At 37.2% G+C, this 20,716-nt stretch overlaps 1 protein-coding gene across 3 annotated transcripts; it reads left to right on the top strand.

Annotated features, from left to right (window-relative positions):
* Nucleotides 1-651: 651 nt before the first annotated feature.
* LOC134855893 (synapsin-2-like) lies at nt 652-18,720 on the top strand (the record flags this gene model as incomplete). Of its 3 annotated transcripts, XM_063872278.1 has the most annotated exon segments (13): nt 652-877; nt 1,161-1,218; nt 1,329-1,420; nt 3,391-3,541; nt 3,619-3,708; nt 4,676-4,881; nt 8,507-8,581; nt 9,665-9,767; nt 10,125-10,300; nt 10,482-10,794; nt 15,778-16,056; nt 16,765-17,109; nt 17,574-18,720. In XM_063872278.1, coding segments are annotated over 13 exon segments (2,714 nt in total), but the record flags the coding sequence as incomplete, so codon positions are not given.
* Nucleotides 18,721-20,716: the final 1,996 nt, after the last annotated feature.

Below are 20,716 nucleotides of genomic sequence, written 5' to 3'. Positions count from 1 at the left end.
ATACAGATCTACAATTGTTTTGGTAGGGGTGGAGTGGTGGATTTTCAATATTGACTTACAGAGTGCCCCCTGTGAGTCAATATTGAGAAACACTAAAAAGACGCTATAATTTGAAAATCTTCTGCGCTGCAGGTGAGTTTTTGAAAAAACAGACTGAAAACGTAAATCTCATTTTTTCGACTTAGGTCTTCTGTTTTACTTTCGTCCAATTCCCATTACTTCTTATTTCATCGCGCCCATTTGCTAACTCTTTCAACATAAAATTTTACTAACAAAATGAAAATGAAATTTATTCATTCCAAAATCGAGGTCAGCAGTTTCTTGTTCAAAAAGATCAGTTCTTTTTAATTTTTGTAACGCTGAATGTCCTTCGATTGTCGTTTAAATCACTTGTAGTCTTAACATTTGGTTAATTTTCCTGCTTAACATTTTCCTGCATCATTCAACGTGATAGAAGCAACTGATAGCGGTGTGGTGTCAAATTGGTTATGTATCCGCTTGCCAACCGAAAGGCCGGATCTTTGAGACACACCATGATCCGCGCTCATTGCTCGAGGGTGAGGCAAAATTACCAAGCCCAGAACAATTGCACGTATTTCTTAAGCAGACTTTGTCAGTTTTAAAACAATTATCTTTGATATTTGCCTTCAGGTGCGGGCAGCGCTCCTAGCTCTCCACCAGAGCAGAGAAAGATGCAGATGTCAGCCCAGGCAAATTCAACTCCCCAACAGCAGCCGACCCCCTCGGCGGGAGGGGGAATGGGTGGATTTTTCTCCTCTTTGACCCAGAAGGCCCAGAATGTAGCGGAGACTGCCAAGAATGCGGCACTGCCCAAGATTAAAATTCTATTAGTCATTGACGACCCACAGACAGATTGGTACTTTTGTTTTGATTTTAAAAAATTGAACAGACTGGATCCAAAATATAAAGTGGACTTGAACTAGTTTTTCTTTGCGAGAAACACTTGACAAAAAAATGAATTATTAAGATAAAATACCTTGAGTCTTGCCTGGTTAGCTGTTTTAAATAATTGTGCACTACCTCGTTTGCTTTTTAGAGTCATTTCATACCTGAATCAAATATCTATAAATTATTTTATGAATTATTTGTTTTTTTTTGGACGTATAATCTAAGATAGACGTTGCTCTTTTTTTTTCTAGGAATAAATACTTCCGGGGGCGCAAACTGTATGGAGACTATGACATTAGAGTAGAACAGGTTAGCTGCCAGAATTACAAACCCTGCGTTCTATCTGACTAATTGATTTACACAATTAAATGATTTAGCGCAATAATTTACGCAACAGTATGACATAATTGTTTGTTCAGGCTGAGTTCGCGGAGATCTCTGTGAAGTCGCATTCGGACACCGGAGCCACAGTTGAGATGCACATCAGCAGAGGAGGACCAAAAGTCGTCAGGTCAGTTCTTACACACAGGAAAAAGTCATTCCAGTTTCAACGAAACTAGATAAAAATAATAATTAAGGAAAAGTTTTCAAAAACTTGAAAATTTTAAGCCGGCCCAATTAATTTTTGAGGTCTCCCAAAACACTATAAAGTTATTCCTTCTTTTTTGTCTGTATTTCTGCATTTCGAAATTTTTCAATAAAAATTTAGATAGCAATTTTGGCCACTTTATAGAAGTTGTACAAAAAGCGCTTATTGTTCAGCTCGTCGTTCTCTTTCAAACTCCAGTATATATTGTCGTCCAGTGCATGGCACTTTTAAAAAAAAACTTTAGGGCCGGTCAGCCAAGAAAATGTCATAAAGTAGTACAAAAGGCTCTGGGCAGTGAAAAGTTCCAATTTCTACTGGAAGGGGAGGTGGTCTGGAAACCCTTTACTGCATGAAATAGTACTAAGGAAAAACCAGAAAGTAGATCATCTATAAATTGACATTCCAACATTCCATTTTGGAGACCTTCATGCATATAAAGCCAAAAAATGACGGCATCGAATTCTCTGTTGGAAAAATAAGCTCAGTTTCTTTTACCTTATAAGACTTTTTATCAACAAAGAAAATCATTTATTGTAGACTTTTTCCCGACTTTTTTCTGATGGGATGAAGTAACTTTTGCTTTTGCTTACAATTACTGACCGTGGCCATCGCAGGTGTCTCTCATTTTCTCTCATTTGGTCAAAAATAGATTTCAATTTGAAATTTTGGTTGCAATTTGCACACTTTGTAGGGAGGAGTCGTGTCTTTAAGGAGCCCTGCGGCTGAACCCTGCGCGTGAAATTTTGAAAAAATGTTGCTGGGTTATCAAGCCGACGGGTGAACCAGCTAACGGGATCAAATGGATATTACTTCCATTAACAAACAGAATACCTTTTATGTCTTCCCTGGGAGCAAAACGGTGTAAATTAGGCCCTTAAGTCCACGTCAAAAATGTGTTCGAACTGACTGAAAAGAAATTCTTGAGAAAATGAATGAATTGTCACAAGCCATTCCTACTTCAGATTCGTTGATTTAATACTCTGCGAAAAAAGCCACCTCGAAACAAAAATGCAGATAATAAAATTAGAAGAAGAACTGCTTTGATGGCTTTGACCCCCTTGGGAAAAACTATAGAAGATATCCAGTGTTTACTTGGCGCTGAAAATAAACAAGTGCTAAAAATATAAGCAAAAAGATAGAAGTTTGGCGCCACCTACTATGTTGCAAAAAAGTGTGTAACCGCAAAGTTCAAATCAACAAAAAACGCAGTCAAAGAGACTATCAGAGTGCTTTTTATTTGCCCCTATTTTTCAGGTGGAAACTAATTCAATTTGGAACCAGAATAGTCAGGCTTATTTTAATAAATTTTGACCGACTCTTAAGACTCACAAGAATATATTTTTAAGGTAACTGCTTCTAATCCAGATCCAACTGCAAAAAAATTCGTGTGTTTTACCTTATTAAGTATACTGCCCTAAAAAAATTTATTTCGTATTTAGCATTAGGTTGAGATCAGAATCCTTAAATGATAAAAATTGAAAAGAAAAAATGAAAACACAAGGCTGATATCCAGAGCCTTGAATCGATTCGGAAAACTGAAAGAAATGAGAATTAAACAGCGACGCAGAACGCATTTGATTTCCGATTTGTGAAATTTATATGAAAAAAAAAAACGGTGAGAAAACAAGGAAAAGGACCTATTTGAGGGTAAATTAAACGAAATTGCTTCGTTTTGGCATCTGCCATGCTAAAAAAACAGCATTTCTAAGTAATATCAATCCAATTTTGCAACAAAAATTTTGTTTTCAACTTTTCATTATTTACTGGGTATAACTGAAAACGCCCGAGATCAGGAACTCTCTTCGAGTGAGCTATAAAAAAGGAGAAAGCCTCTTTAAATCTTTACTCAAAATGTTTGAAAAGAACTACTAATGCATATTTTTCTTTTTCAGGACATTTAGACCGGACTTCGTCTTAGTGAGACAGCAACCAAAAACTGCCACTGATGACTTTACCAATCTGCTAATTGCACTCCAGTTCGGCTCAGTTCCCAGTGTTAACTCACTGAATGCAGTGTACAACTTCCAGAGCAAACCGTGGACGGTAAACCGAACTCAGTCTTCTATCTCGATCAACCTAAAATATTATTCTATAATTTTTAAATATCTGTTTTTGTGCAGTTTTCTCAACTGGTGGGTCTGCAGAAGAAACTTGGAAAAGAAAAGTTTCCCTTGATTGAGCAGGTGTTCTACCCAACCTCTAAGCAGATGGTAAGCTACAGCCAAAAAGCAAGCTTTCGATGCCCCAGCGGTTTTTTCTTTCAGCAGAATCTGCGTCAGAAAATGTTTTCACACTTAGTCGACAGAAGAAAACAATTGATGGAGAAGTCCGCCAGTTTTTTTTGACATCAGCTCTAATATCTTACACACATCCCCCGCAAACAATTATAAGTCGATTTTGCTTTTGATTTCACTGTAATTTCGTATCCCTGAGGCTGATAAATCAACTCTCGACTGGGGCGAGTGATTTGACAAGTCGATTACATTTGATTAAGCACCGAGTTATCACTCCGCCCACGTAGCAGAAATTGCTACTATAATTAAAATGGACAGGAAAAGATAAAACTAAAACTTTTGAAGCTATAAAAAAATGTTCTAACCATGTTTACGAATCTGACAATGGGTTAAATTAATTTTCGTGCTTGGGTTTGTTTTTTATCACAGTTCAATAATTACACATAAAGCAAAAAGATTACTTTAGAAGAGTATTTTCAGCATCAATTGCATTATCTCTTCAAATTTGATTTAGAGGTAGTGCGACCATTTGTCCGTACGTAGATTTTCCCAAATAAGAAAATTGCCCAAATGTTCTTAAAGGTCGCAAAAACTAAAGCCATAGTGATGCTTCTGACTTCGCAAAACCGGTTTCATATTCAAAGAGTTTGGAGTTTAATTAACGAAAGTTAAATTATCAAGATACTAACCGCAGCTAATGAAACTTGATGCAGCTATTTAGTAAAGTATACTTGAAACCGATGAAAAAGTGGTGCTTTAAAAATACGCATATTTTATATCTGTGTTGTAGGGACAGATAGTAGAGATGTATCGATAAAACTTCTAATTGTATATATAATTTTTACTTCTTCACGAATTTTATACTTATGAACGAATTCCCCTTTTCAATAGGGAGGATAACTAAAAAAAATTTGCTTAACTGTGTGGTCTTTTATATCTTCAGACGGACAAGCCTCGTTTCCCAGTAGTGTTGAAAGTGGGCCATGAGCACGGGGGAGTTGGGAAGGTGCGAGTGGACAATGGACAGACTTACGAGGAGCTGTGTGGACTGGTTCAGGTGGCTAACACACACTGCACCTCTGAGCCATTCATAGACAGCAAGTTCGACTTCCGAGTGCAGAAAATAGGAAACCAGTACAAGGTCTACATGTGAGTGTCAAAAGACGCAGCCGTCATTCTTATCAGAAAAGGATTTAAGGCTATCTCCGGGGAGGTTTTCGAAAATTAATAAAAAATTTTAAACTGTTCCAAGTCGATCAAAAATGCTTATTTCCTCAAGCAACCATTGTTCCAATCAGGGGCGGATCTAGGATTTTCTCGAGGGGGGGGGGGGGGGGCGGATTTTCGAAAAATTTTCCAAAATTTTGACGACCTTTTTTTTTTTTTTTTAGGTCGACCAAATTGATTTTTCGAGCTCTCCCAAAGCACTGTTTTTGCCCCTATTTTGGGCCCTTTTTGGGCACTTTTTGAAAAATTTTGGCAAAAAAATTGCGTTTTTTTGGCGCGCGCTCCCCCTCAAAGTTAGTATATATTGGCGCCAAAGGCGCCTTTAGAAAAATTTTAGGGTCGGTCCGCCAAAAATGGATTTCTGAAAAAGTATCAAAGGGGGTACCCTTTGGGTCGGCAGGGGGTCGAATCCCTGAGGGGAGGGCGTCCGCCCCCCCGCCCCCCCCCCCCCCTAAATCCGCCCCTGGTTCCAATCATTGAAAATGGAGAGGAGCTTTGTTCAATTTTTGTTTTCAGCATAATCAGGAACGCAAGATCAGTTACCATTAATAATCTCAAAGGAATGGGTCGAATGATTCATCATATTAAAGCCCTTTCAGTCGTGATTCGAAAGACTTTCATAAATTCCAAACATTTTCATTGTCATTGTTCAAAATTTTGGATATTTAGTCTAATTTTGAGCGAGTACAGCGAATTTACTAGAACTATAACAAGTTTTTAATAGTAGTCTCAAAAATCAAGTTCAGCCGTGAAAACTCAGTTTTAGTTCATTTCAGTAGCGGATTTAAGAGGGGGGGGGCGGACGCACCCCCTTCAGGGATTCGACCCCTGCCGACCAAAGGGTCCCCCCTTTGTACTTTTTTGAGATATCCATATTTGCCGACAGACCCTAAAAATTTTCTAAAGGCGCCTTCAGCGCCAATCTATACTAATTTTTAGGGGGGGGGGAGTTCGCACCGACAAAACTTAATTTTTTGGTCGAAATTTTCCAAAAAGTGCCTAAAAACACCTTTTTTGGCCTTTTTTCAAAAATTTGCCTGCGACGCAGAAAATTTGGTCAAATTAGTGTCTTTATAGTGGTTTGGGAGAGCTCAGAAAATCAATTTAGTCGACCAAAAAAAAGGTAGACAAAATTATCCAATTTTTTTGAAAATCCGCCCACGCCCCCCTCGAGAAATTCCTAGATCCGCGCCTGGTTCATTGAATTTAATTTTCGGAAGTTTAAGCAACTTTTGCGAAAAAATCATAGAAATGATAAAACTCTGCTAAGATTTTAAAGATTTTGAAAAAAATTCCAAAAGTTCTTTTTTATTTTATGGTCGGCACTTTCAGTTCTGGTCGGCACTTGCACAGCAGCTGGCTATCCTTTGGTTGAAATATTTGTTTCATACAGAGATAGATAGACAGTTTACTAATAAATGAAGGATAGCTGGATACTCTGCAAGTAGCACAGAATGTTCCCACTATAGTCTTAAGGTTTTTTCATGTTAGTGTCGTTTTTTTTGTTCTGAAAAAGTTCTGAACGATAGATTAAAAGTAGGCATATTTGATAATCATAGTAAAATAGTCTTATCCAGGGGCGGATTTAGGGGGGGGGGGCGGGGGGGGGGGCGGACGCCCTTTCCCTCAGGGATTTGACCCCCTGCCGACCCAAAGGGTCCCCCCTTTGGTACTTTTTAAGAAATCCATTTTTGCCGACCGACCCTAAAATTTTTCTAAAGGCGCCTTTGGCGCCAATGTATACTAACTTTGAGGGGGAGCATGCGCCAAAAAAAAAGCAATTTTTTTGTCAAAATTTTTCAAATCAAAAAGTAAAAGTGCCTAAAAACGGCTTTTTTCACCTGTTTTTCATCAAAGGAGGACTATTTGGTGCTTTAGGAGAGCTCGGAAAATCAAATTGGTCGACCTAAAAAAAAAAAAAAATTTCGTCAAAATTTTTTGAAAATCCGCCCCCCTCAAAAAAATCCTAGATCCGCCCCTGGTCTTATCGGACAAAATTTTTTCTAGAAAAATGATAAATGACTAGAAAAACAAAAATTATGTACTTTAAAAAATAAGCGAAAAATTGAAAATTTTCTCTAATTTTTTTTGCTGAAATTTTATGAAGTTTTGAATCCTAATATGCCGTTTTTTGATATTACGGCTTAACTCAAGCAAGGTTCAACCAATATAAGCCTGCTCGCTCGCTTCATTTAGACTTACTCAAAAAACTCTTGAAAAGTTTTAGTATCGTTCAAATTGCAACTGAAATGGCTGTAATATGATAAACCACTCAAACTTTTTCGATGACTACCTGCTGCACCTGATCTCAAGTGGAAAACAAAGAAAAAAAAACTAAAACACACCTGAATACAAAGTTTATCCCCAATTTTAATTGTGGGAACATTAATCAGTCACAGACAAAAAATAACCAGTCACATATTTGTTTACCTTCTCCATGTTCATTTTTCTCCATATTTTTAGGTCAACCAAATTGACTTTCCAAAACATAATCTTAATTTGCCAAATGTTTTCTGCACACAAAAAAAGAGAAAAAACTGCGTTTATGGTTCTTTTGAAATGTGCTACAATGAGTTTACCAAACAGCTTAAAGCTCGCTTGAAAATTATGTATTCCACTTTCCGGTTTATTTAATTTATCACAATTATTTTCCAGGGACAACAAATTTTTCAAGAATGTCCTTTCTAAAATAAATGTGTGTTTTACGAGAAACTAGTCTTTTAAAAAGCAAAAGTAAGCGGGCTGGAATGAAAAGAAATCGTTGCACGAAAATTTTTTTCTGTTCCGGCCATTGAAAATGAGAAGGAACTTTAGATTCGGGTGTTTTACTTGAAAAACAAGAAAATCAGGCACCACAAAAAATCATCGAAATGGGTCGAGAGATATATCGTATTCGAGTCCCTTTGAGACTTGATTCGAACAAAATAAAAAATAATTTTTAAAAAGTTTCCCCATGTTGAGAAAAATTGATTTATATTTTCGATTTTTAGTCTAATTTTGTGCGAGTAAAGCGACCGAGTAGCCTTTTTTTAAATAAAAATGACTCGTTAATGGTAAAAAATTTGATTTTACAAACAAGAAAACTAGTTTTAAGAGTTTCATTCAGCGCTCCTTTGCAGAACTTTTTTAATGAAAAGTTTTAAATTGTTGCCCAAAAAGATTAGAAAAAATTCTCACATTTTTTTGTAAATTTTTTCAATGTTTCAAGATCCTGGAAAAAAAGATTCACGTTTTTTCTTGGGGAACCACTCCAAAGTTATGTTTAGTTGTGTGACTGCAGTAAATGTGATGATATATTGCTTCTCTTTACCAGTTTCATTCGTTCTTTACACACGATTGACATTTAGCTAGACTTAAAGTGACAAGTAGAGCCGGATATTTCAAGCGAAAGTGTCCAATTAAATCTGTAAATCACCCCAAGAATGTAATTGAACATTTAAAAATAGCTTTTTGATTACGGAAAAAAAGAAGTAGTGTGATTGATTGATTTGGGGTTAGAAATATGTCATAATTGACCTTGACTTGACCATTTGCTTGCGTGTTTCAGGCGCACTTCGTCGACCTCAGTGTGGAAATCTAACTTGGGCTCGGCTGTGGTGGAGCAGGTCAACATGAACGATACGTGAGTCATCACTCAATGAATAGATTCATTCACATATCCTGGCCAAAATAATGAACTCGGACTTCTGATGGAAAAATTCACTAGTTGATGAAAATTGATCAATGATTAACCAAAAAATGAAATAATCTAATACAGGGGCGGATTTAGGGGGTGCGGGGGGGGGGACGCTTCTCCCCCTCAGGGATTCGACTTCCTGCCGACCCAAAGAGTCCCCCCTTTGATACTTTTTCAGAAATCCATTTTTGGCCGACCTTTGGCGCCAATATATACTAACTTTGAGGGGGAGCGCGCGCCAAAAAAAAACGCGATTTTTTTGTCAAAAATTTTGAAAAAGCACCCAAAAACGGCTTTTTTGACCGTTTTTTTCAAAAATTTGCCTGCTGCGCAAAATTTTTTTGCCAAAATAGGGGCAAAACAGTGCTTTGGGAGAGCTCGAAAAATCAATTTGGTCGACCTAAAAAAAAAGGTCAAAATTTTCGAATTTTTTTTGAAAATCCGCCCCCCCCTCGAGAAAATCCTAGATCCGCCCCTGATCTAATAGGAGTGGTCTATGATAAAGAAAAGGTTAACACTAATAGAAGATCTTCCTCAGGGATTCGACACCCTGCCGACCCATAGGGTCCCCCCTTTGTACTATTTTGAGATATCCATTTTTGGTGACTGGTCCTAAAATGTTTCTAATACATATTTTCTTCATCATGCAGAACAGAAAATCACGACGGAATAATGAATTCGACGACAGATTAATTAGCCGCGCACGCAACGCATTAATCAAAAATTGCAAAATTCATGCGATGCGCATTTATCTTTCCAAAATTATCCAATTTGCCTTTTTTCAAAGCCCCACAACTGTACATGAGACTTTACATAAATTTACATAGTCGCAGGTTAAATATCTTTTTTAAGCTCTGAGCTCAGGGTATTAATATCTTTCAGACTGTTAACAAAAACTCCGCTCTAAAATGGCTAGTTATGGAGTCGAAAAACACCACCCAAGCACAACCATTCTGGAATTTTTCTCTCTTCGAATGTCGCATCAGCAAGTGTTTGTCTGATGTGATTCTCATCTGAAGTGCACTTTAGGTTCCGCATGTGGATGGACCAGGTGTGCGATCTGTTCGGTGGACTGGACATGTGTGCAATCAGTGCTCTGAGAGGCAGAGACAACAAGGACTACATCATAGAGGTAATCATATTTAAATCACATCTAGGTGCGATGGACAACTATGGTTCTTAAATTAAAGATGGGTCTCTGATGAAAAAATTTGGAGAATATTACGACAAAAAACAGCAAGCGCATATGTTTACTGTTTTTCTAAATTTTCTATTAAAATACTCACCGATTCCATTATCACACTCGCTTTCCCAATGGCCATTATCACACTCGCTTTCCCAATAGCTACTCAAAAAGGTAAGTTGAAAAAATTTGAGGCCATTTTAAATTTATTTAAAATTCTGTCCACAAGAGTTGTTTATCAATGTAGTATTCAACACATTATTGACACACAGTCTTCCAGTAATATGGTTTCTCCTTTCTGTGCAGGTAAACGACTGTTGCATGCCGCTGATAGGGGACAAACAGGAGGAGGACAAGCGAGCCATAGCTGACCTGGTGTTGAGCAGGATGGACGCCATTGCCAAGGGGGTCTCTGCCACACCAGTGACGCCAGCGGGAGTCACGACGGGGGTGGCTGCAACAGGACCACCCGCAGACATGAAGTAATATCCATACGAATACCCTCGAAATTCTACTTGCCACTAAGCCCTTTATGTAGTTTTGTGACGCATGAATAGCAGGATTTTAAAAAGTAACGGCTAACCATGTAGCAGGCGAAATAATTTTAGGTTTTTCAGATTTTGTCCCAATAATATTTATGATCTTGTTCTCAAATTTTATTAGGCACATTCATAATGACGTTGGCGCCATGCCCAAGCAGCAGCCTCCAGTCCAGGCTCAGCAGTACAATAAGCCCCCAACATCTGGACCCATCCCCTCGCCCCAACAACAGCAACCGCAGCAGCAGCAGATTCCCCAGCGCCCCTCAGCCCCATCTCCCGCCGCGTCATCGACGTCCTCGGGGCACTCGCCGGCCACAAGCAGGTCCTCAATGGGAGGCGGACCAGGGATGGGTCCGCAACCAGCAGGCGTGTCATCGGGGAGCTCCGGCTCGCTGTCCGGCAAACAGGGACATCAACTGCCTCCAACGCCTCAGGTGAAAAAAATAATCCCAATGAACATCTTAAAAGTTTAAGCTAATCTGTCAGCTTGCCAGTGACTACAATAGTTTAATCACCGTTTGGTGGCTTAAGAATAGTAGCTGGGTTGGGTCCTTACATGAAGCAACTATGAAAAAATGGCGCAAACGTTTCGGTTATAAATTAACAAAATCAAATTTACTGTCATTCATGGTTTTTCCATAACTTTTAAAGTTTATACTTTCTAAGAGATCTATAGATATTGTAGGGACCCAACTATCATAGTTGTACCAAGTTAGTTCCAAATCGAATGGGCTTCCCAGGCACATGTATTTACGTGAGTGAATATAACTAAATGACAATTGCTTTCTTTAATAGTAATTTAATAGATGTAATTCTTAGTGTTTTGTCTTATAATCAACAAATAGAAAAAAGTTCGAAAAAAGTTGGCACACAGCGTTTGTTTGGTTCGAAGCGTATGTGTTGTTTGGTTCGAAGCGTATGTGCAACACTTTCCCTGAAATCATCCAGTTTTTTATTTTTTGTACATAACAACTGATTGGGTTGAATGGTCTGAAAAATTGAATGTCGTGAAGATTTTTTAGTGAGGTTACTTATCAAATGAAACAACTTTTAAAACGAGTAATCTTGGGAAAGAAACCATGGTAAAACTAATGGTTACCTTTTGGTGAGGTGACTTATCAAAGGGAAACCACTTTCAGAACAGGTAATCTTGTGAAGGTAACCATGGTAAAACTAAGTGGTTGTTATAATTCTTAAATTGTTATAATATTAATGCATTTTGTTACTTGTTTTTACAAACAGTGTCTATTTTTCTAGTTTTCAAACGGGAAAAAGAAACAGGCGATTATGCTAGATTGATATTTTTCTCTTCCAATATTTCGCAAAAGATTACGCGACACATCGCGTGACAGCAATGCACTAGCTGCTGTCTGTCTATAACCTCTGAAATAGACAAATTTCTAAAAATGAAGTGTAAAACTGAGATGAAGTTCAAAAATCTTAGAGAAAACGTCTTTTTCCCAAGCTAGTCGAAACTATTTGCCCAAGCTAGTCACTTGTTTTTACTTTAGACAAAAAGCTGTGAGTGAAAAAACATAAATTTTCCAATAAAAGACAAAACTGGCAATTAAATTAGACAAGACTGCTCGTATCAGGGCAAAGTACTGAAAGTTCCCACTGCCTTTTAACGTTTATGGAGCAGTACTATCATAAACAACATAAAAATATTGAATGAAATAAAATAAATGAAAAACTTTTTTCTAAAATTTGAAAATTTTTCGATGAAAATCATCCCCCCACACGCCATATAAAGTACAAAACAATAGATTTCGCTCCTTGTAACAAATCAATTATGGCAAATAAGCTTCTTTCAACCAATTTGGAACAATTTTTAAGACGGATTAAATCTCCACTTACGCGTTAATAGCGCGAGTTATATCGCGCGTTAATTGTCCCAAATTGGTCAAAATGGCCAAAATGACAATCTTTAAACCCTCATAACTTTACGAAAAATGATCACAGGTGAAATATTTTTTCAAATTTGAGCTCAGGACAAAAGTAACTTGCGAATGATATAAAATCCGTCAAAAATGGCTAGTTAAAAAGTCGAAGTTTGTCTGAAGAAAAAAAAACCCACCCCGAGCACAAATATTCCGTTACTTTCGTATCGAAAGTCGGAACAATAATAAAATAACTATTCGGTTATTTTAGTTTGACTTGGAGCTGGATGTTTTAAGCTGCTCTCAGGTCTGAATTTTTGGACTAATGACACTTTCCCACTTGATACAAGGATAAATGGATAAAAAACGTTCTGCAAATTCTCCTAAACCTCTATATATAGAGTAAGCTATAATAGAGTTGAATTAAAATGAAAGTTAAACAAGACTGCTCGGATCAGGGCGAAGCCCTGAATGTTCCGACTGCCTTTTAAGGTTTATGGAGCAGTAATAACTTTAAAAAATTAATTGAAAAAAAAAACAAAATGAAATTTTTTAGATTTGAAATTTTTTATGAGAATCATCCCCCCACACGCCATATAAAGTACAAAAAGATAGATTTCGTTCCTTGAAACAATCCAATTATGGCAAATAAGCTTCTTTCAACCAATTTGGAACGATTTCTAAGACTGATTAAATCTCCGCTTACGCGTTAATAGCTCGAATTATATCGCGCGTTAATTGTACCAAATTGGTCAAAATGACCAAAATGGCAACCTTTAAACCCTCGTATCTTTACAAAAAATGATCACAGGTGAAATATCTTTTCAAATTTAAGCTCAAGACAACAATAGTTTTTGATTGATATAAAAAAGTTCCGTCAAAAATGGCTAGTTAAAAAATCGAAATTTGTCTGAAGAAAAAAAACCCACCCCGAGCACAAACTTTCCGTTACTTTCGTATCGAAAGTCGAAACAACCAGACTGCTCGTATCAGGGCGAAGCCCTGAATGTTCCAACTGCCTATTAAGGTTTATGGAGCAGTAATAACATTAAAAAATTAAAAGTAATAAAACAAAATGAAATTTTTCTTTTTAAATTTGAAATTTTTTTGATAAAAATCATCCCCCACACGCCATATAAAGTACAAAAGGATAGATTTCACTACTTGTAACATATCAACTATGGCAAATAAGCTTCGTTAAACCAATTTGGAACGATTTCTATGACGGATTAACTCTCCGCTTACGCGTTAGTAGCGCGAAATATATCGCGCGTTAATTGTCCCAAATTGGCCAAAATGGCAATCTTTAAATCCCCATAATTTAACAAAAAAAGATCACAGGTGAAATATCTTTTCAAATTTGAGCTCAAGACAACAATACCTTTCGAATGATATAAAAAATTTCCGTCAAAATAGGCTTTTTAAAAAGTCGAAATTTGTCTGTAGAAAAAAAACCCACCCCGAACACAAATATTCCGTTACTTTCGTATCGAAAGTCGGAACAATAAGTAAATACAAGAATCATTTGAGATGAATGAGCAAACTATACTCTTTCAACAGTTGACGAAGATTGCCAGCTTGAGCACCGCATAAGCTGACGTTAACATATACACGATTGGTAGGTGTCTGATTCACAGAGAATAAGTGATCATGGTAATATGATAGTTAGATTCAAAATGTTGACTTTAAAATACTTGGTGGACAATTCACTACATCCACACGTTCATAAATAAGTTCAGATTGGCAATCTTTGAGCAACCTTGACTTTACAAAAATGATGACTATTATCAGCAATTTTTCAAATTTGGATTTCCTTCATCCATTTTTAATTAAAGTTTTTACAAAATCCAAAAAAAAGTTTTTCACTATTGAAAATTGTCAGGAAAAAGCAACGCTCTGGCTCCTCTCAATTTCTGGAAGAATGAGAAGACGTAGACGCAAACTGAATACGATATTTAAACTAGATAGCTAGAAGATTTTAAGCGAAACTCGAAGCTATTTTGTAGTAGGGGCAATTCCCAAAAGTTATTTAAAAAAAAACAATTATAGTCGGTTGCTGTGCAAGTAGCATTGAATGTTTCGACAATATTCCTGAAAACTACAATATGAAGATCTTCAAAGTATTAATTTCTCCAAATTAATGTCGTTTTTTATATGCGCTGAAATGAGAAAAATATATGCATGCGTAAAAAGTTAGTAAGTTAAGCAAAAATAAGAACAGTAGTTGTCTTCAAAAAAAAGTATACCAAAAATAAAAAATTGGAATTTTTTCTTTTTTTTGCACAATTTTTTTAAATTTTTTCTTTTGAAGTGCCAAAGCGTTTAAAACAAGTTTCGATTAAAAGAAACCAATTTTTCCTAGCCTGAAAGACCAACTTAACAAACTATCATCACTGAATTCGGTCGAAAAAAAAAACAAAATTTTTTAACAATTTTTTCTCAACACTGGGATTTTTTGGGAAATTTTTAATGTCGTTCAAATCACGACTAAATGGGCTTCATTATGATATATCACTCAACCCATTTCGATGATTATTTGACATCTGTTTATTATTATATGTCATTGTCATTTGTTTGGCAAAGTTGTTCATCAAACAAATTCTTGAATTTAATCTATGACAAATGTTTATCTTTCCAGCTCAATTTATGAAAATTAAATTATCAGTATTTTTTCCATAAATGATGTTGGATTCTCTGAAATTGATAAATCCCATCTTTAATTGTCTAAGTTAATGCATTTTAAAGAAGTGGCTCCATAATTTTCGACTTTTTCGAGAAAAAAACGCTTATTATTCTATTAAGGTAAGTCATATTCTTACTACAAAAACGAAAAAAAAATTTCTATGGTATGATAAAAATGAGACAAATAAGAAACAAACCACGATTTTCAGCCATTGAAATTTTGAAAGTAAAAATTCTATCTGAATACAAAAAGCTACGTTTTTTCTAACAAGTTTTTTGATGCAAAGTTTTATGGAAAAACTCAGATGGCAAATCTTCGATTGGTTTTTATGTGGGATATTATTGACACTTAACTTCGCTGTTTCGAAAATTTAAGCAAAAGCTCAAAATATTTTTTTTCTGATGAATAAAATGCCTGTCATACAATTCCAGTGATGCAAAAATTGCTTGTAAAGAATGCTTGCAGCTCGATTCTTATAAAGAAGTGGAAAAACCATTATTGGAATTGTATGACAAGAATTTTTTTCATGAATGAAAATTTTGTAACAAGTAGTTTTTGTCAACACTAGAGTTTATTTGGACGAGAAAACTCTTCAAAAACATTTTAAAAGTGGAACCGCATAATTCAAGATCCGCCTAATTGTTCAAAACCCTGAATATTTTGTATTCTATTGAGTTGCCAAGTTCGCAAGCGCATGTTTTGTTAACACTCAATTTCTTGGTAAATTATTAGATTTTTACCACAATTTAGTAGTTTTTGTTGATAAGATTGGCGCTATTGCTACCAGGCCTTGCTGAAAACAATTTAGCAGGAACAGTTGAAGGCCCTTGTTCTAATTTTGTTGTGTGTGAAAGGCCTCTGCCTTAAACTACGCGCCCTCGGGTGGTGGTGGCGGCGGCGGCAACTCCTCTTCGCGCCCCTCCTCTCGTTCCTCCCCCCACCAACAGCAGCAGCAGCAGCAACACCGAGCCAGTCCAGCTGGGGGACAGACTTCCTCCGCCTCCTGTCGACTCCCTAACTATTACGTAGCAGGCGGCTACAGCACTGTGGGGGCGCAATACGCGGCGTCGGGTGCCACTTTCAGATTGAGTAGATTCGGTAGGAAAGTGGTTGCGGTTGCCCGACTGAAAAAGGTGAACACATACAAACAAGTAAACAAAGATGGTAGTAAACAAGAAAATGGGGAAGTAATCAAGAGAATGTTCATCACGACACATTAGCGTGACCTTTCTTCACCTCTTGTTATAGTCGGCATACTTTCATCTATCAAAGCATCAAGATTACCTTCATGCATTATATATTCAGTGAGATTTTCGACGCAGCACTTCTATTTTATTGTGAAAAATTTGCGGCGGCATCTGATATCATTATTAAATTTATAAATAATCATGATTTTACTTAGCACCGATCTTATGTAAGCAAAAGGCGAAGTGACTGGTATAAGTATGTCCCTAAATGAGTTTTGAAGTTTTGTTTTTCTTCCGTAGTTTTTTTTCTTTTTGGTTAAATATCGCGGCCTTATCTACACACGATTTTAAATTGCATATTGTGATTTCATTTCTAATGCAAATTGTTCAGCGGGTGTCTTTCTTACTTTAGTTTCAATTTTGAGATATGGAATAACATTTTTTTGAAGTTAAAATGGATGCTGAACAAAAAAGTGTGCCGAATCGGTGGCACGGATAATTTGGGCGCATTTGTGCATATAGACACCTATAGTTGTTAAATCTCATAACCTCACGTCATCTCATCAAGACCAGAGTCCATCAAACTTCAACAGCAAAAACACAAGCTCGCATTAAACCATTTTGAAGTTATAAAACATCCTCCATATTTTATAGATCATTCGCAACGCTAAAGCAGCTTCTGCTAGTTCGCAACTTCAATCGACAGCAAACAAACAAGTTGCCACCAACTCGAGCAGAATTACTTCTAGCAAAAGCGACTCGAGTGTTACTCGGGGTGATTCGTTCAAAAAACCGAATCATCCCAATCAACAGTCAAATTCAAAAATTGGAATCGGTGGTCGAATCATCGCTACTATGTTTTCACCGAACGTTCCAGAAGAAAACTTGGCAAATCGAAGAGGACCGGCCAGAGTTGTCGGGTATTCGACGTCGGGAAGCAAAATGTATCGACTGACACGACTAGGTCGAAAATTCTTCGTAATTGCGATGACCAAAAAGGTGAAACTGATTGATGCGTGAGTCCACTCGCTGATTCAGCCAATCATCAGCAATCAGCTTAATATCATCGCTTCGTGATGTCATTTCTGGCCCCATCATTATAATTTGTGGATGTTTTTAGCTTTAAATCTCTCTTTTGCTATAAGATGTCACATTGAGAACACAAGACGAAAAACTTCAATTCAGCGATTGAATAATGATTGTATATGCCCGCCTTGATTTAGTTTCTTCACTTTGCACATAGCTGCTTCTCATGGTAAGACAAGGCAACAACACTTTGGCCATAGTCTATAGTCGCTTCAAATTTTAACGATCGACTTCATCTATGGAAATGTGTATGCGCGGCATTCATTTCTTGATATCGCATTGTGTATTTTGATTTGGTTTCTTGTTGTATGGTGTGAAAATTAATCACTATTTTGAAAAAATTATTAGTTAAGTTGTTAATTAAGTACCAATTTTAGATGGCGGACGAAAAGCACAAGCAGGGTTTGGCCAACCATCCCGGTTCCGATCTTAGCAAAGGTCCAATGGGAAATCAAGTCCCGCCACAAGGAGGTCATTTGCCTGGTCAACCACAACATGCCAAGCAACCGGTTCCCCTTCAAAACCAACCTCCTAAATCGTCACCAAACGAGCCCTCTAGAAGCCAAACTGGACCTATGCCCAGTCCTGGAAATCGGGTTCCTAGTTCCGGACCGATGCCGCCGCCTCCCCGGCAGCAACCCACAATTCCCGGCATGGGAGGTCAACCCCCTCATTCAAGTGGGCCCATGGGAGGTATGAGCATGAACGGCCCAGGAGCTCGACCTCAAGGACAGATGCCCCCTACGGTTCCTCAGCAGTCTCCGATGGGACCTCAAGGAATGGGAGGAGTTCGACCTCCAGCGGGACCTCCTCAAAGAGGTCCTCCGCAGCAACCTCCCCAGAGCCAGCAGATGCCACCGGGTGGACGAATGAACGGTGCGCCACCTCCAAGTGCAGGTGTTCCGCCGCCCACAGAGCAACCCGACGATGCTTCGATCAAAAAGCTGAGGAACGCTTTCTCCAGTTTCTTCGAGTGAGATTTCGAGCGTGCGACATAAGCGAACTTGGTTCACGGACGGCAATGATCTGTAATAAAAATTGTATATCGGAGGAACTCTCTTTTGTTTTGAATTTTTCTCTGCAACCATATGCACGTGTAGATCTTGAGAGAATGTAACGCATATTTGAATATATGTGATTGCAAATACCAATTTTTGCGCAATTTGCTCATTTTAGCTTCACCATTTGTATAATCTTGCATTATTTTTTTAAAATTTTCACGGCCTTTGGACGTTTCAAATGAAGTATTGCCCATTTATTTGATAATAAACCAATGATTGTGTTCGCGTAAAATTTGAAGTTCAAGATTTTAAATAACTTTGACGCTTATGGAATGGTATAATCTTAACTTGGAACAATCATTTATCATGTATTCTTTATAAATTTTTAATCAAACAGGTTTTATCTGCATTATGTCAATAGTTATTTTGATTAAAATATGTAAGCTGAAAAATACGCAATGACATGATTTCTCTAGATTGAAGTCAGCACTATGCAAAAAAAAATCAAAATCAAAATGAATTTGTGTTCTGGAGAAATCGAAAGTCTCTACAATCAAATTAATTTAAATTAACTTTGAATAAAAAATGAAGGTTTATTTACAATCGCAATCAGCAGCATTTTGGAATTGTTTAATATATTCTTGTGTATTCAAGTTTTTTCGAGAACAAAATCACGTTTAAAACACTACAACACGACTGCTCGTATCAGGACAAAGCCCTTATTGTTCCGACTGCCTTTTAGGGTCCATCTAGAAGTGTTTGCTTTGAAAAAGTGATGAAATTTTCAAAAACAATTTAAAAAAAGTGCAAAGTGAAATAATTCGCCTGAACAAAAGTAGAAAATCTAATTGGCCGAAATGGCAACCTTTAAAACCCCATAAGTTTACAAAAAATGATCACAGGTCAAATATTTTTTTAAATTTGAGCTCAAGACAACGATACGTTTTGGCGGCAAAAATTCTGTCAAAAATGGCTTGTCATAATGGAACCTGATCTAAACTACATTTTATGATTGGATAAATTAGATATTTTACCACTGTAAAGTATTTAATATTAACCAATCATGATCCATCTAACTAACAACCCACTTATTTGTAAGTGCTGAAATTACTTGTAATTTCAGCACCAGAGAGATTTGAATTTAACTTAGAAATTAGTTGACTCTCCAAGAAGACTTCAGCAACCGCAATAAACCAGTATACCCTAGATCTATTGAGCCTAGCAGAGACTAGTTAAACAACCTGAGACTAGATAGTATAAGAGTAAGATTAGGATTGGTATTAGACTAAGAAGTTGCACGAATCTATCCGGCCGAAAATAAGATAGCGTGACGAGCAGACGGTGTACCCTATCCGAAATTACTCTATGAGTTATACACCTCGGTCCTAACTCAATAAAGTCAATATTTGTCTAGAGAAAAAAAACCCGAGCTCAAATGTTCCGGCAATTTCTTCAGAAGTCGGAACAGCAAGTTTAGATGGAACAACTTCGATCTAGTAAGACCTATTTTGGTAAGACTTTATTAATATAGAGAGAACGAAGCAGTTAGCGTCATGTGTTTTTTCATTGTTTTGCTCTTGCTAAAATGCACTTTAAGGATATTCAGAGGGACTTAGGTATCCGCCATGTGCACACTGAAAAAGCCCTGCTTCTGAAAAAGGGGGCACAAACTGCATCCACTTTTCAGAAACAATTAGAAAATCCGTCATCCTCGGGAAGTCAGACCCAATCCAGCCAAAAAAATTTCGAAACTTCCGGATCAAACATAGATCTTTGTTTTTAGAACAGAGCAAAAAAAAAACTTAACTCTCAGACAGAATCAATCGGCTGCAATCAAACTCGAACCAAGAACTCGAACCAAGAACAAGAGAAATCGGAAAACTCGCTATTGGATTTCCTCTTTATTTGCTATATTTCCGGAAAGCCTTGCAATTTCTCTGGAAATAAATTCATGAGAATCATAAACAATCCTGCCAAGCTCGAGGTGTCACTTGCCTGAATTGTAGCAAGAAAGGACAATTTGCTAAGGGCTGAAGTTTTTGTAGGGTGGCAAATGGAGATGCAGATTTGGACGAGATGACCAAATTAGGCTTTAATTTCATAACTTCTCATATGGAATCGGAGTTGGCAGTTTTGGCGACTGACAATGAAATATTCCCAAGTGAGTTATCCCCATTTTTGGAATCAACCGGGTCAGTGAAAAAGGCGGCGACCGGTAAGGTGAGGAGTTTTCAGATTACTTTCGGATGTGCAAAAACTTTATTAAAAACGACCGCGGACACAGGCAGCCCGGTCTCCCTCGCTTGTAAATGAACAGCTGATCTGATAACCAATTACTTGCCTTCAACTAAGATTTTCCCCATTCAAAAGTGCCCAATAGATACAATGTATGTCAACTACAATAGTGCAAGGTTGAATTGCCTCGTACTCCGATCGTAAATGTTTCGTCTTTGGGATGGAATTCAAAGTCCGCTCAATTCCTATGTTTAGAGAATCGTACTAGATGTGTAATCGAAACT

The sequence above is a fragment of the Symsagittifera roscoffensis genome, unplaced genomic scaffold, assembly GCF_963678635.1.
Source record: "Symsagittifera roscoffensis unplaced genomic scaffold, txSymRosc1.1 SCAFFOLD_191, whole genome shotgun sequence".
In the NCBI taxonomy this organism is placed as follows: Eukaryota; Metazoa; Xenacoelomorpha; order Acoela; family Convolutidae; genus Symsagittifera; species Symsagittifera roscoffensis.
This window is presented reverse-complemented; position numbering and strand designations above follow the sequence as displayed.